The sequence below is a fragment of the Loxodonta africana genome, chromosome 1 (assembly GCF_030014295.1).
Source record: "Loxodonta africana isolate mLoxAfr1 chromosome 1, mLoxAfr1.hap2, whole genome shotgun sequence".
In the NCBI taxonomy this organism is placed as follows: Eukaryota; Metazoa; Chordata; class Mammalia; order Proboscidea; family Elephantidae; genus Loxodonta; species Loxodonta africana.
The window spans coordinates 169,870,621-169,894,846 of NC_087342.1; the positions used below are offsets into that span (position 1 = coordinate 169,870,621).

The 24,226-nt window shown below is 41.0% G+C and overlaps 1 protein-coding gene across 4 annotated transcripts in view; it reads left to right on the top strand.

The window, feature by feature from the left end:
* PRDM1 (PR/SET domain 1) overlaps positions 1 to 23,173 on the top strand; it is a 29,133-nt gene extending 5,960 nt beyond the window's left edge. The window contains exons 3-7 of one of the 4 annotated variants that reach the window (XM_003404317.4): positions 2,775 to 2,894; positions 6,665 to 6,917; positions 12,094 to 13,202; positions 13,711 to 13,839; positions 14,242 to 22,317. In XM_003404317.4, the coding sequence (XP_003404365.1) occupies positions 2,775 to 2,894; positions 6,665 to 6,917; positions 12,094 to 13,202; positions 13,711 to 13,839; positions 14,242 to 14,817 (2,187 nt within the window). In that variant the 3' untranslated portion in view covers positions 14,818 to 22,317. The other 3 variants (XM_023543244.2, XM_023543252.2, XM_064289298.1) reach the window with 3 other exon arrangements.
* The last annotated feature ends 1,053 nt before the right edge of the window (positions 23,174 to 24,226 follow it).

Genomic DNA, 24,226 nt, shown 5'->3' on the forward strand with positions numbered 1-24,226 from the left:
GGATGGAAAAGTTGGCCAAAATAGAAACTCATCTAGCTCTTTTCAGGGCCGGAGGAGAACTCTGACTTGGTCTTTTCTCCCCATTAAAAACAACCCGGGTTCCTATTCCACCACCAAATTTAACCTCTGACAAGCACCATCATCTTAGAGTTAGAGCTTTTATGTCCTCTTTGAATAATGCCCCAGATTTAGATTCGAGATGAAGGATTTTATTGTGTATTAAGAGTGCTGGAGTGGGAGTGGATATAGATAGCATTATAAGGCACAAGATTCCTTTCCACCTTGAAATTCCATGACTTTGTGCTTATATTTATCTGTATGTGTGGTTTTATCCTGTACTGTATAACTCTGCATATAATAGAAATATAAATGTTAGGGTTCTGTCCCACTCCTAAAGAGAATCTAATATTGAGGCTCTTTTATTTGTTTGGGGTTCTAGGGTTTTCATAGACGTTTCTTTTACCAAAGACCCTCCTTTTTTTTTATTGTACTCATGTCTTGCCTGCTGCATTGGATTTGTAAGGTTGTAGATGGCAAGAACTACTTCCAGGATAGCTTTATATCTTCCCCAGTAACTTGCCCGTAGTTGTGCTCACACAATTGTAGGGTGACCATGTCCTCACCAAATTCCTCTGTAGGATCAAGATTCTAGCTGACTTCTTTTTGGCCACGAGAAAATGTTGTGTGTTTTCTTAGTGTAAGATTGATAGCTAAAAACCAAGAGGCCCGTTCTGGTTAAAAAAAATAGCACTACGGAAGAAAACCCCTGACCTCAATGTAATGCTACTTGTTGGTAATCAAACTCTGACTCCCAAGACACTGTCTGCAGGAGACTATAATTTAAAACAAAGTTGATGAACCAGTTAAGTACCTTTCTTAAAATTAATGCTTTAAAATGGATATATTGAAAATATCAACTGCTAATTATTGGCTGACCAACAAATGGCATTATTTGCTTTTCCTGTTTTTCATTTTAATGTTATTGAATACTCACTCAAATATGAATGCCAAATGATTTGCATGGCATAGAAGTCAATTCCATGAATTGTCTAAATGAATTTGGTTCAATAATAATATATCTAAACACTGAGCCTTTGAATAAGTGAGTCTACTTAAGCTTTAAATATGTATTTTTATCTCAAGACTGCTCTGAAAAACTCCTCTTCCCAATAGTTATACTGCCAACAAATACCAATAATGACTGACTGTTATTGAAATGGCAGATAGATGTAAATGAAGGCAGAGGAGGAGGATGAAATGAACATCTGCTTTTTTCAGCTCTCTGCCAGAAATTTATAAAGGACCAAAAATAACGCTCTAGCCCACCAACCTTGTTTCAGCTTCTGTTAGGTGTAGGAAATTTTCTTTTCTTTTTTTCTCTTTCCAGTCTGGGTATGCTCCGTTGACTTGTATACTGTATTGAATACTAAATTGTTATTTAAAAAAAAAAAAAACTTTGGCTGATAAGAAATTAACATGAGAAAGACTAGTCTGTCACAACCAGGTCAGTGTGCTTATTCCATAAGCATTGAAATAGAGATTTAAATTATTGATGAGATTTAATGAGATATCAGTGTGTTTAATAGTTAAAATGTTAACATGAGCACTTTGTGAAAATGTATTGATTCACGTATTTGAGTCTACCGCCTCAGGAAGAAACAAATACATAGAGACCACTAGGAATAATAAAAAGCTGGGGGAAAAAACTCTTTTCTCTACTCGCAGGTCATGTTAGCAAGTTATTCAGTAATTGGTAGGCTGATTTGAATGAGAAGAAAATAAAAATGGAAAAGTGAGTGAATAAACCAAAACAAAACTGTAACTGCAAAATGTTGTAAAGAACTGCTTTACAGAGGAGTTCTTTTGAGTAGTGATGAATTGCTTCCTGATTTGTGGTTGGTGATTTTTTAACCACCCCCCCCAAAAGAAATTTACGATCAAGGAGGAACTGGCATATTTAACGTGTTTCTTTAGCAAGGCACTACAAAGTCAAAGTGTGTGATACATACAGTCTGAGAAGGCCGTTTCCTCAGATCTTAGAACCCACAGCTCTCAGAACCTACTACACTCCACAGTACAAATTCTATTTCAAAGGACTTTTGACCACTGCCGACTAGAAGATACTAGAGAAGAAAGAACAAAGTTATTTGGACTTTCTTCTATTAAAGAGATCTTTAACCTCATTATGAATGAAAAAAAAAAGAGTGTGTTTGGTTTCTGGTTCCTTAGGCCTTGTGGAAAAACCAAAGAACATTATTTTGGTTTCTGAGGTTAAAACTATTTTATTTCCCTCAAGCACACAGCGTTTATGGTTTGGGGGAGAAGGAGAAATGGGAAACTAGGAGCAGGCTGAAATAGACTCATCTTGATCATCTAATTCATCCCGCAGTATCTGATTCACATTCTAAAACAGAATGGTTATCCACTCTGTTCTTCTACCATTAAAAAAAAAAAAATTAAGTAAAATTAAAGGCCCCTTAGTTACTGGAGAACAATTCTCCAGGCTATATTAATGCTTGGTTATTTGCTTATGGTCTTGAGTTTAAAAGAGGGTCTCCCTTTAAAGTGAAGCTTGTTGTTAATTAGGTAGGCCCCATTAATGTCTGCTATCTGTATCACAGTTTTGTGGTTCTTTGGTTGTATTAACCAAAAAAACCAAACCCGTTGCTGTCAGTTGATTCTAACCACTTAACAATTCAAGTTTGTTGAAATAAAAAAGATTGGTTAGCATTTTAAAGTTAAAATAATTGTTTCATATATGTTACTCTCTTTAGGTTATTGGAGTGGTGAGTAAAGAATACATACCAAAGGGAACACGTTTTGGACCACTAATAGGCGAAATCTACACCAATGATACTGTTCCCAAAAACGCAAACAGGAAATACTTTTGGCGGGTAAGTAAGGAAAATTTTTCCAGACTCATTCAGTGTTAGGGGAAAAAATGGAGCTAGAAGAGCTGGGTCAGTTCCTTCTTCAACCTGTCCTGAGAAACACTGGGGCTCACACACAAGTATTCAGGCTCCCCACGGACACAGGGAATCCTGAGCCAATGTAAAGAAACTCGTTAAATGTGTGGCTCTAGAAACATAGCCTCTAGGTGGTTAATGATGGAGATATGGACTCTATGTGAATCTTAATTTTTGCAACTCATTAGAGCTTTGTGATGAAAGGAAACAGTTTGCTGCTTGCTTCAAGGGTAGGTTCATTTGCATTTCTCTGCAAGGAAGTAGTAATGAGTCACCAAGCCTTAGATTTCACCCCTTCTTGATTTCTTGCTGAGTTAACTTTAATTGAATGCAAGAGTTATCATAAATGAATTGTCTTGAAAATAAATGCCATTAAAGAAGGATGAGTGGAAGATGGGGTTTAGGGAAGACGGGGCTTAGGGAAGATGGAGCTTAGCGAAGATGGGGCTTAGGAAATGGAAAAAGGACCACAGGACTAGTCCTATATAAATGAGTCTGTACTGGAAAACTTTTGGATTTGACAGTATGTAGATTACTCCATAGCACAAGGAAAACGCTTACAAATGTGAGGTGATAAGCTTTCCTATAACATTCAGTTAACAGACCTGGCCAATACAATTTCCTTTGGAATATCAGAGTTACAAAGGACCCCAGAGGTAAACTGAGGAGATGAAAGAAATCCTTGAAAAAAAGACCCTGGATTAGGAGTGAACAGAGCGAAGTCAGGCTGTTTTTCCCCTTCCCAGAATATCTTTCTGGGATGCTCCCTTTCTTCACGTAGAAAATAAAGATATGCTTACTAAATTTAAAAACAAAAGTCACTTTTATACATACTTACACAAAATGTACATGACTAATGGGGAACCACTATTTCAATTCTTTTAAGAAATGGCTGCATGATAACAAGAATTCGATTATATGTACCTTGGCCAGTATTTTTGCCTAGAACACGTATCTTTTGTCACATTATTATAAAAGACTTCTGTTGGGGAATCGTTCAGTAGCTGTTCCTAAGAAATAAGTTGTTTTGTTGTTGTTTGTTTTTTGTTAAATCCAGAAAGTTTTGTGTTTTTAGAAATTTATTTTACTATTTTCCAAGCAAAAGAGAGCCATTGCATATTCACTAAAATTTGAGTGCTCCCAAGTTTTATTTAATAATTACTCATGCTTAAAATATATTTACATGATTTTTAACGGGGAAAATGTCAGTGAGTGCATTTTTGCCTTTATTGCCAATTAATTCTTCTCAGAACTGAGCAATAAAGAAAGAAAGAAAAAAAAAAAACCAAGCCCATTGTCGTTGAGTTGATTCCGAGTCATAGTGACCCTATATGACAGAGTAGAACTACTCTATGGGATTTCCAAGGAGTGGCTGGTGGATTCGAAGTACCGACATTTTGGTTAGCAGCCAAGTTCTTAACCACTGTGCCACCAGGGAGGTGTACAAATTCTTGGAGTCGAAGGTCTAAATTGAAGACATCATAAGCCTCATTAATGCATGGTCATTTTGAAAAAGGAAACCCTGGTGGCATAATGGTTAAGAGCTAAAGCTGCTAACCAAAAGATTGGCAGTTCGAATCCACCAGCCGCTCCTTGGAAACCCTGTGAGGCAGTTCTGCTTTGTCCTATAGGGTCGTTATGAGTCGGAATCGACTCCACGGCCACGGGTTTGGTTTTTTGGGCTTTTTTTGAAAAAAAGGCAAGAAATACCTAAGACCCTCCCATCCCTGTCACAGTTCCCTGGTTCATTAAAGATTCAAGATAAGTAACTGAAAGGGTTTATTTGAATCAGCCTTTCACATGCAAGGAATATTGTAGGAAACATCATCCCACATGTTGTTAAAAGCATCCTGATTTTGCTGGCAGGAATACGAACATCTGTTGTGTGGAAAGAAAAAGTTTCATGCAAATTACACAGTCAAAGGAGGGAAGGGATGTTCAAGTTGAGAAACCAGGGACATTATTTCTTGTAACTGTACTATGAGTCAGCACGTTTTTAATCTTCTAGATAATATATGGAAATGTAGTGAGGTGATAGGGAACAGCGTTCATTTTACTTTTGCATTATTTTATTTTCTTGTGGGTGTGCATATGTGTGACTTCATGGCATCGACGTTTCTGTTTTTAAATGAGGATACAGTAAATTGTAATCTGTGGAAGGCTGACTGGAATCAGCATACCAGTAGCTTTAGAAAGCAGCTTCCGCCCCAGCGAAGAGTGCAAGAGCGATGGAACCCCATGTTCCTGGAAGTTTGCACATCAGAGTAAACAAACTTGAAAACCCCTCTTGATAGCAGAATTCACCCAGCCTTGTTCCATTTTCTCTTAACAAAACACACCGCAAAAGCTCTCACAAGTTGCTTTGATGAAGCCACATGTATTTCCCCCTTCACAATTTACAGGAAGTTACTCTTAAAAGAAAGTGATTCTCGTGTTTACTGCCTGTGTTAAAGAGACAGAGTTCCTTTTTATTTTTGATAATGTTTGAGTGAAATATAGAAACAATTTGTAGACTGTTGTAGATGGTGTGTGAATAAGACCAAAGCAAAAATCTGCGGTGCTGTTAGAGCAAAATTTCTGCTCTAAACAGTAGCCTTACTACTTGGAGACTACAATTCGAAGATGACCAGGTATTGATTGTATAAGAAAATGTCTGAAGTCTAAAGAAAAGGTGATACCTCTTAAAAAGAGAGAGAGAGAGAGAGAGAAACTTTCTGTAGCAGGATAAGGAATGTCTTTATAGTTTCAGTAAGAGCGTATATTTTAATTTTTCTACTTCTTACCTCGGCCTTTTCACCCATTGTCTTTAGGGCAAGCTCTGAATCTTTCGTTACGCGTTGCCTTTAAAGAACAACATTCTTCCTGTTCTTTTTCCAAAAACACACGGCTGTGGCTCTGTGTGTGGTGTTTTAGCCAGCCTTCTCACAGATAAGAGGGGTTCCCTCTCCTCTCCTTTGGCTTGAAAGAAAAGTGCAGGGCTGAACATGTTTATCAAGAGGAAAAGTGACTTCTCAGTGGACTGTCAAATTCTGGCTTCTGTCCCGGTGTTCACTTTGTTATGGCAGGTGAAGTTCACCTTTGCCCCACCCAGTGTTTCCACAAAAAAGGCAAGGTTCCAAGTATTCATATAAACAAGTGTTACTTTAGGACTTGGAGGGTTGGGGGTGGAGGATGTTTGCATAGTTTAAGCCTTGGGCGGGGGTGTAGGAAACAGCAAGTACAGAGGCCATAGAAAAACTGAGAGACTCAGTTTGACGTAGTCAGTCATCTTAGTCTTACCCAGGTGACTCAAAGCATTAAAAATCAGCATAATCGGAACTGAAGTTAGTAGCATCGCCCATTTGCCATTCACCGCCGTAGCAAAATAGTACTCTGTGGTGGTTTAATCAGCCGGAGGCAGCTCCTTAAAATGAAATTTTGTGTTTCATTCTTCTGCTATTTTTCCCGAACATGAAAAGATGATAAAACTGAAATGGAAAAGGTAACTGACAAAGTGCGCCTTATCTGTAACCGCCCTTATTTCTGCTGATTCAAGACTACTCCGGCTAAACAGATTGGGTTATTTTTCTAACTAAGGCAATAGGGGATCAGAAATCACACATGGTACTTGCTGTGTTTACCCTTAGAGGTGCTGGGGGGAGCTTTCCAGTGCTTTGGGGCTGACTTCCTTTTACACGTCTGTCTTCTCTTTTGGACAGATCTATTCCAGGGGCGAGCTTCACCACTTCATCGATGGCTTTAACGAGGAGAAAAGCAACTGGATGCGCTATGTGAATCCTGCGCACTCTGCCCGGGAGCAAAACCTGGCTGCGTGTCAGAACGGGATGAACGTCTACTTCTACACCGTTAAGCCCATCCCTGCCAACCAGGAACTTCTTGTGTGGTATTGTCGGGACTTTGCAGAAAGGCTTCACTACCCTTATCCCGGAGAGCTGACAATGATGAATCTCAGTAAGTGGATTACAGAACAACAACAAAAAAAAACTTAAAAATGCCAGTAATGTCAGTTCTGTCCATATGAGCTAATAACATGTTGTTTAATTATACAGCTTCATCATCTGTTGGGCTAGAGTAAGTGGCTTAAACTGGTGACTAGGAAGAGGAAATCTTTTTTTTTCAGTTCCTATCCCGTGTTATGAAAGGTGACCATTAGAAAAGAAATTGAGAGCTGCTTTGAGTGTTTAATTCAGAAAGTTACAGAAAGAAATACATGTCCAATTCTAATGTGGATGGGTGGGTATATAATAGGGATTGGTTCCAACGTGCTGACTATGCAAATTATAGCCCTTTATTTGTGATAATTTGTTGGTGCTTAAGACATGCATTAAAATATTGTGGAGCTGTGCATTTGGTTATCATGTTAGACTCTGACATGGAACATTGTGAGAGTGTTCCTAGAAAAAGTCTCAGTCATGATTTTTCAAATATTCTAAATGGATAACCTTAAAGATTTGGTATCTTTGTTTCCTTCCTTATGGTAAAAACTAATTATCTGATCTCTTAATCAGTATTACAGTAGCTGCCTATCACTTTATCTTAACAGATTCTCAGTTCCTTAGCTTTTACTTTCTTATTTGGTGAAAATTACTGTCATGACCTCCCTCTGCAAATGGCTACTTTTTTTTAGTCATTCTCAAGTGCTCTCTGAATGATTTAGGAATTACCGTAAAATCCTAACCTCTGATGTTACTATGGTTGTATATTCTTGGTAATGTAACAGTTTTAAAAATTAGCTCTTTTTGGTTTAAAAATTAAAACTGAATGCTTTAATTTTTGTTTTAGTTCACGTTTTTACCTTTGAGGCATTTGAAATAAATTTTAATATAAATTGGAATTTTGACTTAAACTTTAGGGTCAAATTAACAAACCAATAACTTATCCTGTCTCGTGTAAGCCAGCTCTACAGCTCTTTGTTGTTCATCCACACTGTCACACTTACTTGATCTCCCAGCTACTGTGTATTTGCAGTTTTCTGAAAATCTGGGACTATAAAAGCATGAGCACTTCCCCTGTAGGCTCACCTTTTAAGCATCCCATCGTTTGGTTCTGTGAGTTTTTGTGTTCGCGGTCCTATAAGGTAACACATACACACAGTGCACTCTTGAGCTTCAGGAAAGGATCTTGGAATGCTTAGAAACAAGCTGCTTCCAAAATGAGCATAATGGGTATAATCAAGTTCTGACCAGAGGGGTTCTTTTCTTTCATTTCTCTTCAGTGCTCTGGAGAGTCTGTTTGTCATCTCTCTCATGTGGAGCACCCGAGGAGCCTCTCAGATATTTTGGCCATCTGTACATGCTAGGCCCAGTGCTAATAAAAAACAAACCAAACCCATTGCCATCAAGTCAATTGTGACTCATAATGACCCTATAGAACAGAGTAGAACTACCTTATAGGGTTTCTGAGGAGTGGCTGGTGAATTCGAACTGCCAACCTTTTGGTTAGCAGCTGAGCTCTTAACCACTGAGCCGCTAGGGCCCCCCAGTGCTAAGAGTTGGTGGTAAAAGACATAGATGCACAGTCACATTTTCATGGAATTTATATTCCAGCAGGGTATCTCATGGGAGGATCTGCTGATTCCCCCCAACCTTCTTAGCATAGCAAGCCACTTCCTCTGAAGGGTCTCCTTACATTCCTAGAGCTTAATCACTCATGGAGTCAGAGAAAGTCTTTGATTTTTTTTTTTTTTCTTTTAAAACAGTAACTCAATTTGAGGTGACCCAGCCCAGTGACTTTGCACCAAGCATGATGAAGCTTTATCACATACTTCCCCACCATCTTTCAATCACAAAATATTTTAAAGGCCTTGCATTTAGACTCCAGTGAAAGTCTTTGCACAGTATTTTAAGTTTCAAATGCATATTTGTTGTGTGCAGAAGCAACTTTCATGTGTACTATGAAATGACAAATTTCTTCTATGCAGAAACTTTTCTTTAATTGCTATGAAATGATGGCTACCCCTTACTCCTCTAATAATCATAGTAAAGAACAGAGTTAACAATAGCCAGTCACATTCAGACAAGACTCCTGCTGCCAATTGTGAAACCAGTTGTCTTAGGTGTGGCAACTGATGATTGAGACTCTGATCAGAAAATTTCCAGTATTTCATCAGGTCTAATAGGTAGATTGTGTCTCCAAATGAGTTGTTTTGGATTTCCATGCTTAAAGCACAATGGAGTTCTGAGCCAGAATCTCCGTGAGGGCTTGGCTAGCAGAGTTGACTCAGTTGCTTTCAAGTTTTGAGGAAAAGGGATTTGAAGTAAACTGAGATAAGGAAGAGTAAGTACCAAAGATCACACATTTTAAATGACATTTTTAAGGAACAAAACAAATTAAAAGAAGAAAAAAAAAAGAGCAAGAACTATTAAATTAAATTCCTACCCCTCCCAAATTTTTTTCTATCTATCTAACCCATCTAGAAAACAGTTGACCAAATTATAGACTTCTAAATGTTAATCTGCTTTCTCAGTTTCAGTTGAAAACAGGCTTTGTTTTGCCTACTGCAGAACTTCTAGGTTCTTTCTTTTAGTCTTGGGGTTCTTATTATAGATCGAAAATGTGAGTCGGCATAATTAAGCCATTCAGAGCCTTCAGAAGCAGTTCACTCTTGAAATGACTCCGTCCGCCTACAGCCATTTAAGATTTAAGAACAAAAACAGATCTTGATTTTCTTTTTTCATGTTAACTCAAGCTGCTGCTGAGTGGGAGAGTCAGAAATGACACCCGCTCCACTGATTACTCAGCTGCTGTTTGAAGGATAATTTTTAAAAATGTGCCTTCATGTAGACTCCGTAAGTACCACCTATAGAACATCTCAGGGAGGCTAACATTCCCCTCTGGATATTGTTTTAGAATGAGATATCAATCGATTTCTCTTTCTGAAGTCATAAGAAATGCCAAACATTTATTGTGGATTTGCCATGTGCCAAGTACTCTTCTAAGTATTTTGCACACACACACAAAAAAATTATAAATCCAAACTTTTTGGTTTGCTGGCCCTATACATTAGTTTTTTTTCAGTTCTATAATCTAACTTTATTAATGTGCTTAATAAGATCCCTTCCTGAATATGAAGGACAGTGCTGTGTATGGGGAAACCCTGGTGGTGTAGTGGTTAAGTGCTATGGCTGCTAACCAAAAGGTCGCAGTTCGAATCCACCAGGAGCTCCTTGGAAACCCTGTGGGGCAGTTCTCCTCTGTTCTGTAGGGTCGCTATGAGTTGGAATCAGCTCGACAGCAGTGGGTTTGGGGTTTTTTTTGGCTGTGTATGACTTAGATTTTTATGCTTGAGGCTTTATTTTGTTGAATTTTAGAACCAAGGGAGTATTGAAGCCACTGGGGCGGGGGGAAACTAGGACACTAATTAAATGTAATTTCCTGACTAAAAATGGCAGAAAGTTATGAGTAAAATTTCTGTATTTTCTTTTTATTAGAGTGACTTTTTTTTTTTTCCCCTTTAGTTTGGGCTTAATGTGGAGGATACCTCCAAATCACGGTTTCTCACCTCAGTAAAATTCCTTCCTGTGGCTGTGAGATGTCTCGCCTATCAGTTTTCCAGCTTAGTTGTCTTTCTCTTCCTTTACCATTTTAGCTTTAAAAAACAAAAGTGACAATTTGAACTTCCTGCCTGCTGGGCCTCACGGAAAGACTGATATTGGCCTGATAAGGTGATATTTATTTTGGTTTAGTGGCTTCAGAAATCCCTCTCCCTCAACAATCTTTCCATCACTGCCCCCCCATCAGCATCTTGCCTGATAGTGTCGTTCTCCGTGTTTATTCTGGGGCCGCTGGCTTGCTGAGGAGTAACTGATAACAGCAGGCAGGAGATAACATTCTCTGAGGAGCTCTCAAACTGGAATCAAATCCCTCAAGCCTGTCAGCCAAGAGAATGGATTTGGAAAGTTCAGAATCTGGAATTGCACATAGTTAATTTCTAGACCTATCAGATGTCAAGCCTGGAGTTCTTTCTCAGGAAAATCAGTCAGGGACATTTTAAGACGATGGATGACACTTGACAAAAGCTTCAGCATTATGCCTGGAACCCATCCTCTGCTAACTTGGAGGCCATGAGCACTGCTGCCTCTCAAGGCATCTACACACACTGGCTCTCTGGTTTGACTGATTGCCCTCCAATAACTGGAGCTCAAACTAAACGTCACATTTTTTACTTTTGATTTCCAGGGAATGCTGAGCAGGGAGTGTTTGGTTTTACCTGCTCTGACTGGTATTTTCCTGAAGGCCTCTTCATTCACAGAAGATATGAATTTGCTCAGTATGTTTGGGGGGCAGAGCTGGCAGTGGCATGGGTAGCCTGGAACTGTTTCTCCTCATGTTACTGAATAGTATATTTACCAAGTAATCATATATCTTCTTCTGGAGTAAATGCTTTCATCTTAGCTGCCTCTATTTTCTTTGGTGCTCTAAGTAATTGAACTGGCCTGGGAAGTGCCTGTTGTGGTTTGGCAGAGGTGACTGTATCACGCCTTGTGATTCCAGGGACCAGCCTTACTGGGAGCCTGGTTCTACCAGACCAAGCTTTGGAGAGATTCTTGGGTTGTCAGCAAATGGAGAGTAAGGGGTGGCATCCACTTTGCTCATCTGTCTATTGGGCGTAGGCAGTTTGAACAGGGTTTTATCAAATTCGTATTAAACAAGAATAGAGGTGAAAATTGATGACGGCTTATTACTTGAAATGACTCTTAATCTTTCACATCTAGCTTACAGGGTGTGCTGATTTCCTTTAGGTGAATCGTGAACATCAGAATGACTTTATATTAACCTCTGACACCCCCTTCCCCCAGCCCCGGTATTTTTCCACCCCATTTTAATGGAAGCTGTCTGTTCAAGCTTGAACAGCACTTTTCTATCATCAGCTTTTTACCAATGGAAACAAAATGGTCCAGACGGTGCTATTCATTTGATAGATGCTGTCATTGTCCCCGAAAGGCAAAGGTAGCAGCAGTTTGTAGTGAGTGGCACAGACTCTAGAATGAGCAGGAGGTGAGGGAGCAGGTGTTTAACTTGTGTCGCCAGTTGGTACTCATGTTTCCTCAGAGAGAGGGCAACTCTGGCAATTTCACTTCAGTTCTCTATACGCCTCTGAGTAATCGCCCTCTCTTCTTCATTTCAGCACAAACACAGAACAATCCAAAGCAACAGAGCACTGAGAAAAGTGAACTTTGCCCAAAAAGTGTCCCAAAGAGAGAGTACAGCGTGAAAGAAATCCTAAAATTGGACTCCAACCCCTCCAAAGGAAGGGACTTGTACCATTCCCACATTTCACCCCTCACTTCAGAAAAGGACATGGATGACTTCAGGAAAAATGGCAGCCCTGAAATGCCCTTCTATCCTCGAGTTGTTTACCCGATCCGGGCCCCTCTACCAGAAGACTTTTTGAAAGCATCCCTAGCCTATGGGATGGAGAGACCGACTTACATTACTCACTCTCCTATTCCATCCTCCACAACTCCAAGTCCCTCAGCAAGAAGTAGTCCCGACCAAAGCCTAAAAAGCTCCAGTCCTCACAGCAGCCCAGGGAATACCTTGTCACCTCTGGCTCCTGGCTGTCAAGAACATCGGGACTCGTACACTTACTTGAATGCACCCTATGGAACCGAAGGCTTGGGCTCTTATCCGGGATACACACCTCCCTCCCACCTCCCACCAGCTTTCATCCCCTCTTACAATACCCACTACCCGAAGTTCCTTTTACCCCCATATGGCATGAATTGTAACAGCCTGAGTGCTGTGAGTAACATAAACAGCATCAACAACTTTGGCCTCTTCCCGAGGTTGTACCCTGTCTATGGTAACCTCCTGAGTGGGGGCAGCCTGCCTCACCCCATGCTCAACCCTGCTTCTCTCCCAAGCTCACTGCCCTCAGAAGGAGCTCGGAGGTTACTTCAGCCTGAACATCCCAGAGACGTGCTTGTCCCTGCACCCCACAGTGCCTTTTCCCTCACCGGGGCTGCCGCCAGCATGAAGGACAAGGCGTGTAGCCCCACAAGCGGGTCTCCAACAGCGGGCACAGCCGCCACGTCAGAGCATGTGGTACAACCCAAAGCTACCTCAGCAGCAATGGCAGCCCCCAGCAGTGATGAAGCCATGAATCTCATTAAGAGCAAAAGAAACATGACTGGCTACAAGACACTTCCCTATCCGCTGAAGAAGCAGAATGGCAAGATTAAGTATGAATGCAACGTCTGCGCCAAGACTTTTGGCCAGCTCTCGAATCTAAAGGTAGGCCTTGAGATAGAGCATTCAGCTCTCTGCTAGTATCTGTGCATGTATGTGCACTCTCATGTCTACTTAGCTCACTTTCCACAAGTCATAAATTTCATCTTCAGCAGGATGAGACCTAGTGGATGTGGGTTCTACTTTTGCCACTTCTAGCTGGGTAGCTTTGGACAAGTCACTGCCCCTCGCCTGAGTTTCTTCTGAATAAAAATGTGGGGTTTGGGCTAGAGGATCAGCTTAAAGTCCCTGCTAGATAGGGTCTCCATGAGTCAGAATTGACTCAACAGCAACTGGTTTGGTTTTTTTTTTTTTTTTTTTAAATTTATAGCCTGTGACTTTTGTTCAAAACAAAGCATTCTGAAAACATTGGGGCTTTGTTTGTTCTGGTTAAGACTTTGTCTTGGTGCTTTTCTTGAGTTGTTTGCATCATGAATGCCTGCGTCTTTGAGGGAAAACATACTGTCTTAGAAGTGGTTCGAGAGCAGAACTAACACATGCACCTCCTTCCCAGGTCCACCTCCGCGTGCACAGTGGAGAACGGCCTTTCAAGTGTCAGACTTGCAACAAGGGCTTTACTCAGCTTGCCCACCTGCAGAAACACTACCTGGTACACACGGGAGAAAAGCCACATGAATGCCAGGTGGGCAGTATTTTCTGGGTGAAACTTTGGATGTTCATAGAATGTATCTGTGGTGTTGCCCTCCCATGTCATGCAGCCCATAGTGTAAACCAACACAGAGAATTCTGCCTTGCCCTGGGCTGAAGCACTGTGGGCCTCCCAGTGCTCTGTCCTTGCTGACAAGCTGAGATGATGACACAGCCAGCTTCCAGTGGGTGGAAAATGGCAGACGAAATAAACACCACCTCGTGTGCAGTATTCCTGCATCACCTGTTTGCTTAATACCACACCAGAGGTGCCACAGGGAGGCTTCTCACTGCCCAGGTTGCTGGGTGTTGGTTTTTAAGCTTGCCCCTCCCACTGACAACTTTTAATCTTCTGGTCTTCCTGTCTCCCTTCTCTGCCCTTATCCCCACACTATAGGTTTGTCACAAACGATTTAGCAGCACCAGCAATCTCAAGACCCACCTGCGCCTCCACTCAGGAGAGAAACCTTACCAGTGCAAGGTGTGCCCTGCAAAGTTCACCCAGTTTGTGCACCTGAAACTCCACAAGCGCCTACACACCCGGGAGCGGCCCCACAAGTGTGCCCAGTGCCACAAGAGCTACATCCACCTCTGCAGCCTCAAGGTCCACCTGAAGGGAAACTGCCCTGTGGTCCCAGCCACCGGGCTGCCCTTGGAGGACCTGACCCGCATCAACGAAGAGATTGAGAAGTTTGACATCAGTGACAATGCTGACCGGCTTGAGGACATGGAGGACAACATTGATGTGACCTCTGTGGTGGAAAAAGAAATTCTGGCCATGGTCAGAAAAGAGAAGGAAGACACTGGCCTCAAAGTTTCTTTGCAGAGAAACATGGGGAATGGACTCCTCTCCTCAGGGTGTACCCTTTATGAATCATCAGAGCCTGCCCTCATGAAGTTGCCTCACAGTCACCCACTACCTCTGGTACCTGTAAAGGTCAAACAAGAAACAGTTGAACCAATGGATCCTTAAGATTTTCAGAAAATGAAAAGTGTTTTGTTTTTTAACTTATGACTTGGCGAGTCAGGGTGCCTGTAGCAAATTGCTTGTACATAATTCTACTTCTGCAAAGCTCTCCTGACAGCAGATGTGAGGGAAACCTCACCTCTCTGGAATTAAAGAAGGAACTCCAAAGTTACTGAAATCTCAGGGCATAAATGAGGCAAAGACTATATATATACGTATTATATATACTTATTTACACCCACATCTATATATTTGAACCTGTGTATTTTGAGTATTTGTGTGGATATGTTTGCATAGCCTTCCCATTAATAAGACTATTGCCTAGCCATAATTATTTTTTCAATGATAATACTTCATAATTTATTATGCAATTTATCGTTCAGAAAGCAATAATTAAAAAAGTTTACAATGACTGGAAAAATTCCTTGTAATTTGAGTATAAATGTTATGTTTTTGTCTTGTGGCCATTCTTTGTAGATAATTCCTGCACATCGGCTTAAGTACCTAAGATTTAGCAAACAAATACATTACTTCAGTCAACTTCCCTCTATAATGTTTGAAAATGAGGTTGTGGTATTGCCAAAGTTAGACAGTTGATGTGTTAATGCATAGGATCATATTGCTTGAATGGCACTGTAGAGCTTGGGGGCATGTGTGCAGAATTACCCAGTAACAACTCGAGTAGGAGAAACAAGACAAGAAATCTTGTGTGTTTCCGTAGATCATGCTGAGTCTTTTTTCCCCAGCCACAATTGTACCCAAAAGGTGACAGGAAGACTTTGCCAACCTGCCTCTCTCTCTAAAAAAGCAGGGTCTCCCCACATCCCCAGAGTCATGGGACCATTCAGAGTGGCCACGTGACTTTTGCATCCCAATATATTATCTAAAAATGTGAAGAAGACAAAATGCCATGTTTAAGACCACTGCGAAACTTTGCCGAACCACGGGTGGTTTTGTATGTGTGAGGTTTGGGGGCTTGAGACTGGGTGTTGTTTTTGTTGTTGGTTATTTTATGTAAAAATTGCACATACATGGTGCTCTACCAGGAAGGAGTTTGAGGCAGATAGGCTCAGGCCACACTTTAAAAAACAAAACAGAAAAACGGGTATTCTCGTTGTCTTAGGGTAAAAGCAGGTAATGAACATTCCTATCCCCAACACATCAATTTTCTTTTTTTCTGTAAAACTGTCCTCAGTATTTGTGTTTTTACATTTTATGGTTAATTTAATTGAAGATGAAAGGGCATTGCAAAGTTGTTCAACAACAATTACCTCATTGAGTATGTCCAGTAGTACAGGAAATGGTGTCTTATCTAATGATTTGCTACCCTCGAGAAGAAACCCAAGTGTACTCCCAAAAGATAGAATGTGTCATTTTATCTTTTGTTCTGCTAAGCCCAAAGATTACATGTTGGCATTCAAGGTGTAGCAAAGAATGATATATATTTATAAATCTATTTATACCACTATACCATGTGTATATATATTTATAACCACTTAAATTGTGAGCCAAACCATGTAAAAGAACCTACTTTTCCTAAGGCCAAAAGAAAAAAAATTTTTTTTCTGCGACATTGCTTAACCCTCAATAACCTCAGAATCACATTGGTGTGCTGCTTGGGCCTTGACCTAAACATAGGTGCAAAGGTGGGGACCACGTAACAACCAGGGAGAAAGAGAAATCGTTTTTTACTATAAAAGGACAATCTAAGACAGCTTTATTTTTGTTTTGTCACATTGTGATTATGTGGTCACATCCAAGTCACAGAAGGAACAATCCTTTTATTTCCTCTGTTTGCCACCATAATTTTTCTCTCTTCCTCTCCCCTTTTAATACTGATATATCACTGATCAATCCGTTTTATATATTCAGTGTTTTGTTGATGGTAATTAATGTCAACCTGCAGAATAAAACAAATTTAGGATAATCTGGAGAAACCTAAGATAAGAAGAGCCTTACTGATCTGTTCCTTTAAATAGCAAGACTGACAAATTCTTAGGTATCAGTGTTTGACAGGTGTATTCTTAATCGTAGGTAAACCAAAGCATCACTCCCCTGACATCGACACCAATACTCTCTATTCTCAGCCACTCGTACGTTCTCTTCTTTTCCTCTTGTGCTTTCTCATAGTTGAAGATTTTTACAAAGATGTGCTTGAGATGTCTGGCTTCTCTTTATTTAATGTTTGACTTTCCCTCTTAGGCCTCTTACATGTGAATGTTGAGCCCACAATCAACAGTGGTTTTATTTTTTTTCCTCTACTCAAAGTTAAAACTGACCAAAGTTACTGGCTTTTTACTTTGCTAGAACAACAAACTATCTTATGTTTACGTATTGGTTTACATTGTTATTTATGTGCAAATTGTCAAAATGTAAATTAAATATAAATGTTCATGCTTTACCAATGCTTGTCTAGTGTCTTGAGTGAGGGGCCAGTGAGTGACATCTTACCCATACTGTAAGGGTGGCCCTGGAACAAAATTTGGACACAACGCAATTTGTTTCCACCTTGCTTACCTTTCTGTTTCAAGCAGCCAGCAATGATTCCAACCCCCTCCTTACCCCGCCCCGAGTCAGGGACTACACTTGTGAGTGAGGTGATACCACTGATGTGTTGTGTCTTTCAAAAGTGTCAACTGTGTAAGATTTTTTCTTTAATTGTGAGCTATAAAAGGGTTCTCTAAGAAAGGTATTTCAAGTGTTAGTCCATAGTGGGGAAGAGTTGTTTGCTTTTGTTGGACTTTTTGTTTGTTTTCCTTTGTTGACAGGCATGGGATGGTAGGGAGGTAAGGAAAACTTGGACTCATTCCAGGGATGCCATCCTAGGCTTGGACCAGTGTGTCTGTATGTGGAGACTCAGCCCTCTCATGTGAGGGGCCTTGGGGAAGCCCTTGGAAGCTGGATCAAGGAATACTACTTCCATCGGTGAGGTCAGTTTTGCTCAGGAGCGTGCCATAGGGCATAAGGATTTTTGTGCTTCTGCATAGTCTTCCTGTCCTGCAGCCCATGATGTTTTTCCTTCACATCTTAACTTGGGAAATAGATTTATTACTGTGCATTTAAAACATTCTAGAAAGCTTCTCTTTTACCAGAATCTGGCATTGTTGGTTATCAGGGTGTCATGGCCATGTGGTCCCAAGAGGCATGGGGTAGGAATGAACCTACCTGCTTGTCCATTTATGCTCTAGAAACAAACCTGTCCACAGGAAAAAGGCACACATAAATTTAAGTCTCATTTGACAGGTATGAATAGAAGCTATTTCTCGAAAAGTGATAATGCCTTCAGTTAAAAAAGGATCTAAAAACCCTTTATAGGTGATATTTATGCTTGCCGTTTTATCCATTACCAAGTTCATGGTTCCATGCTACCTTCATGTTAAAATAATGCTCCTTCTTACACTGAATACTCAAAGCTGCCCGATTTCTTTTTCAATGTTTCTTCTTTAAATTCACTTAAATATCTGTGCCAAGAATTTGAAATGCTGCCAACATGTAACTGTGGAGTTAAGAAAACCAGAGCCCTATTGTCATAAACGTGCCAAATGGTGCTGGTTGCACTCCTAAATTCTACAGAACCATTGTGGTAATAATTTTTCAAAACAAAGCCCAATAAGATCCAAAGAGTAACAGTTACTGCCATAAATCATCGTTCTTGGCAAAGAACTTGAGGGTTATAAATCTTGGGAACACTTGTGGACTTAGCTGTTAAATGAAACATTACATGAAAAGATAATGTTCACTAAGCACCCAAGTCCACCAGGCCGAAGTCCACACTGTTGGACTGAGGTTTTATGCAGCTGTTTGTCAGGCAAGGAAAGATGAAGAAGTCACCTTTTTCTGAGTCTTTATTCAACAAAATAAAAGCTCTGTGCAGAAATTATGTATTTGATTTCCTATAGGGTAATAGAATATACAGTTTTATGAGAGTTTATAGTCTTATTTCTAGATTTTTTTTTTCCCTTGGGAGAAAGAAACCAATTTAGGACCCATAAATTGGTATAAATGAGTTTATTCCTTTGTGTGTGTGTGTGTGTGATAGATTCCTTCCCATAGCATCTTTAAAAGGAGATAATGTGAAAAGGCCAGAACAGAGGTATGAAAGTAATTAGAGGCACATGGTAGAGGGTTTCTAACATAAAACCAGGCCTCTAGGATAATAAGTCTAGAAGAGAAAGCTGTACCACAGAGGGTGGCAGCAGAACCATCGACTAGGAGAGAAGTTGGTATGTCTATTGAACCAATCCAGAAGATGCTTTTATTTCCTTTAAGAGACCATAGAGTTCTTTGTTCGTAATACATCCATTTGATTACCAGCTTCTGACCTGAAGAAATAAGATCATTCTGAGCATTGGCTATTTCCTTTGGAGTCCACTTTTGGGTATATAGCAGCTTCAAGAAAAGTTGTAGGGCCCATGGACAAGCTTCCCTTCACATTCATTTCCAAGCTTCAAATCCTCAGAGCCCACAAGTCCATTTGCTAGAAGTGCTGTTGACAGCTGCTCTCTAAATAAGTAAGAAGTGATTTTAATCTCAATAGAGTCTTAATCATGTAATTTAGGCAAAAACTCAGCAAGACTTTAAGAAGTTATTTTTAACTTGACTTATGCAAACACTCTTCATTGCCCAATTCACAGGATACTATAAACTAACAAACCCTCTCCTAGCTTGTTCTTCCTTCCAGGTTTGAAAAGTAGTGAACCAGAGTCAGCCATGTACAAATTTCCTTCTTTCTAAATTTAAGGTAGGTTTTCACCACTTTCTTTATTTAACACAAACATGAATGTAATCATCTTGTGCTTTTCCTCTAAACCTATCATGAAAGAAAGAGGAAATGACAGGTAAGGTAATTTTGGTAAGAAGTGTTTCAGTGTGTTAACAATTCCTAATGGAATTGTGACAATACTCCTCATCTTTAGGTATCTGAAGGATTTACCTATAGATGACGGTAGCCAGCTGTTCTCCACTGCAAATGAGGAATGAAATCTAACCATAGCAGAAGGGACAAAGCGTAATGCCTATCCTTAGGGTTTGTAACACAACGGATTCCTTTCCATGGGAAGGAGTAGAGTCTCCTTCCACGGAGGGCTTAGAGAGGAGTCAGCTTGTTTTAAAGCACAGGATGAACAAGACGTTGTGGCAAGCCTTCCTAGGCCTATAATTCAAAGATTTCACATACCTGGGGACAAGATAGATGTAAGGCTTTGGTAGAAAATTTAAGCTTCTTTTATCTTCGTGGGTGGTGCAGACGGTTATATATTCATATGAAAGGCATACCTGGAGAACCTAATTCTGAAGCAACTTCCACGATAACATGAAAGGAACTGTGCTGTATATGTTGTAAAATGTTTGAACAGTTCTCACACATTTGGGTTCCCAGGAATTCTGAAGAAGATGGAAAATGATAAATGGTTCCACTCTCAAATAGCATCATTGCACCTGGCACTCTGTAAGGCAACCCCAGGCTAGTAGCCTTTCATCACTGTTATTACCTGGGAAGAGAAGGGACCATCTCTACCTTCTCTTCTCCCATCAACACTACTTCCCTTGAGTAATACTTCCCATCTACACAGACAACGGAAGTGAGACACACCCTTGTCCCCTCCCGTGTAACCCTCTGTTGCCTCCCTAGTTTCAACTGTAAGTAACTGACAGCGATTTGCTTTGAGACCAACCGAGGAGCATTTATGGAGTGACTTCAACTCCTTCTGGCACGGTTCCCAGGGCCAAAGCTTAAAACTACACCCCAAGTGGGAACTGAGACCATGAGCGCCTGCTGTCATGGAAAGAGTAGTGAACCAGGAGTTTGGATGCTTTGTTCTAGCCCTGGTGCAGCCCCTGATTAACTGTGTGATCTTGAGAAAGTCCTGGAACCTCCCTGGGCCTTAGTTTCCTGATTCATAAAGCAAAGGAGTCGTATCTGGGTTGTCTTGCAGCTCTTTCGGAAGTCTTGCATCTCTTAATATGCTAAGATTCCATATTTCTCTTATTTCCTTTTTGTCTGTTTTCCTTGGAACTCTGACTGTCGCTATAGGCAGATATTTGTAATTTAGAGAGCAGATGTCAGAGAAAATGGAAATGAGGGGCAGGCTTGTATGGAAACAAATATTGTGGCTTCTTTTGGCAAAAGAGAGTAGGCTTGCAAAGGTTCTGCTAATTTGTAAGAACCATGAACTTTCCCCAGGAATTAATATGCTCATCTGAAAGGAATCAGGATTCTTTCAATGGAAATAATGGGTTGTGCTTAAATCGAACTTCTGCTAGAATAAAATACCATGAATTCTAGGATGTTTAGTTTAGTGGGTTTTTGTTTTCTCTTCTTGATCTTTTATTTGGTTTAAGCAAAGGCATACTTGTGAGACAACTGGGAAACATTTAAGCTTGAAGCCACAAAAAGGAAAACCAAGAAAAAACTAAGCCAGCTACCATCAAGTCAATTTCGACTCACAGCGATGCTGTAGGACAGAGTAGGACTGCCCCATCGGGTTTCCAGGGAGCAGCTGGTGGATTCGAACTGCCAAGCTCTTGGTTAGCAGCTGAGCTCTTAACCACCGTGCCACCAGGGGTCCACAAATAGGAAAGGGGAACCAAAATATTGGTAGCTAAAGAAGAGAATGAGTGAATAACTACCAAAGAAGACATTGAAAGAAACATTTCGGTTACCATGAAAGAAACATTTCAGTTAGCAAAGCAATCAAGGCCTCAATACCGTTTTAACCGCTCAAGGTTTAAAAAGGGAGTAAAGAAAAATTAAACACAAAGGGGGAGGAGGAGATACGGAAAGGTTAAGCCAAGACAGAAACTGCGAATAGATAGATGTGAAAGGGGTTGAAAATAAGTGAAAAGTGAAAAATTGCTTTATGAATAAACCGTTAAAAAATAGTGAGTGAAAAAGCGATTGTGCTTCCAGTTATTACTGAATCACGAGCTCGTGGAAGCCAGAGCCTGACCCGAGCGGCAAGTCCGGGCTTAACCTACACTGCAGCAGTTGGTGCATTGCCGTTCCTGTGGGCGGCCTCCGTTTTCTACTTGAGTGTTCAGTTTCATTGTGATTACCCTCCATCACAGACGCATGTGGGCCATCTTAACGCCTTGCACCCAAAAAAACATGACTTGGTCATCTCTCCAACCTGCTGACACTACAAGGCGGGTGGTACCCTCCAGAGGATGTAAAAGACACAGACAAACCAAGCAGTGAGGGCGAGGGGAAGGTAGCAGACCTTAGAGTTAGAAGAAGCCCGAGGAGTTTGTGAGGCCTGAATTCATGAAGCCATGGTCTGCCACTGCTTTTTTTCTGAAAATGAAAACAATCTGCTTCAAGATGGTTGCCGAATCTAGTATGTTGGAGTCACCCTAATTTTGTACTCAGTCTTCTTGTCATTCCCTGGTGGCTCTCTGATGAGTCTCTTCCTTGCTGAGAGCCGACAGAATACCCTTCTCAGGTTACATCTGGGCTCAGGCCTGGCAAACTAAATGCCAGTCATAGCAACACTCCCTACACTCCTTTGCATGCTTGGGGAAGTATAGAGAGCACTAGGAAGTAGACCAGTACTACCAGTGTGGCTCCACCCTCCAAGCCTCCAGGAAGAGGAGTGACGGAATGGAAGTATCCAGGGGCCCACTGGAAGACTGGCAAAACTGTCATGAAGATGAGCTCGTACCAAGTGGTACAGGCCATTTCTGAAGCTGTAGGGCTGCTCCCCTTCTTATTGCAAATGTAGAATCAGTTGCCCAGTTGTCATACAGTTGACCTCGACTCACGGCGACCCCATGAGTGTCAGAGTAGAACTGTACTCCATAGGGTTTGCAATGGCTGATTTTTTTTTTTAATGTGATCTTCCCTCAATGCTAGGAGGTATTATTTTTATTTTATACATGAGAAAACCGAGGCTTAGAGGATTTATACAACTTTCCCAAGTCAATACAGGAGACAAGTATCAGAGTAGCAATTCAAACCCACGAAGTCTGCTCCCAGGGCTTAGATTCCTTTTTTTTTCAATTGTACTTTAGATGAAGGTTTACAGAACACACTAGCTTCTCATTAAACAGTTAGTACACATATTGTTTATGATATTGGTTAACAACCCCAGGACATGTCAACACTCCCCTTTCTTGACCTCGGGTTCCTTATTACCAGCTTTCCTGTCCCCTCCTGCCTCTTAGTCCTTGCCCCCGGGCTGGTGTGCCCCTTTAGTCTTGTTTTGTTTTATAGGCCTGTCTAATCTTTGGCTGAAGGGTGAACCTCAGTGTTGACTTCATTACTGAGCTAAAATGATGTCCAGGGACCATACTCTCAGGGTTTCTCCAGTCTCTATCAGGCCAGTAAGTCTGGTCCTTTTTTGTGTTAGAATTTTGTTCTACATTTTTATCCAGCTCTGTCTGGGAATATTTATTGTGATTCCTGTCAGAGCAGTCAATGGTGGTAGCTGGGCACCATCTAGTTGTACTGGACTCAGTCTGGTGGAGGTCATGGTAGTTGTGGTCCGTTAGTCCTTTGGACTAATCTTTCCCTTATATCTTTAGTTTTCTTCATTCTTCCTTGCTCCAAAGGGGTTAAGACCAGTGGAGTATCTTAGATGGGCAGTGGCTGATTTTTAAGAAGTAGATCACCAGGTCTTTCATCTGAGATGCCTCTGGGTAGATTCAAAACTCCGATCTACAGTTAGCAGATGAATGTGTTAACTGTTTGCACCACCCAGGGACTCCAAGTGTAGAACACACACTTCTGTATCTGAACTGCTACTCTCAGCTACTTTTGATTATTTGCTCTGGCAGAAAGGAGGTGGGAATTGATGGCCACAAATTCTAAAGGAATTTGCTTGGGAGTGCTTTCTGTGCACTTTGTTGGTAAACGCTGGCCCTCTCTGAGCACACCTTCATCTCTATAGTAGGCTCTGGCGAGGCAGGCTGCCCCCCAGGCTGAGGAAGCCAGCCTGGGGGAACATTTGACCCAGCTGACCCATGGAGCAAATAACCCCCACGCAGAGCTGGCTATACAATCAAAGAATGAGGCCCAATTTTAATGAATCTGTTTCATTTTTAATAACCATAGTAAGCCTGTAGTTCGTAATCTGGCCAAAGGGCTAAGGTTTTCCTCAAAGCCTCACATGAATCTTGGTATCTGCTCTTGCTGTTGCTGCAAGAATACCTGGCCTTCTGCAGGTGGGAAGTGTAAAGACAATGTGTTTCCTCCTTGAGTTTTTTCATAAAGGAGGTAGATAAGGTTGGACTTTGAGTATCTCCATCCTAGAAATGGGAAAATGAAGGCGTGGGAGATCAAAGGAGATGCCCAAGCTACCTAACAAGTTCATGCTGGAACTGGAAACCGAATTCCAGCTTCCTGGCTCTGCTTCCTACGTTAGCAGATTAGACAATGCTCCTATTGCCGAGCTGGGCAGGGCCCAAAGGAGTCACTGGT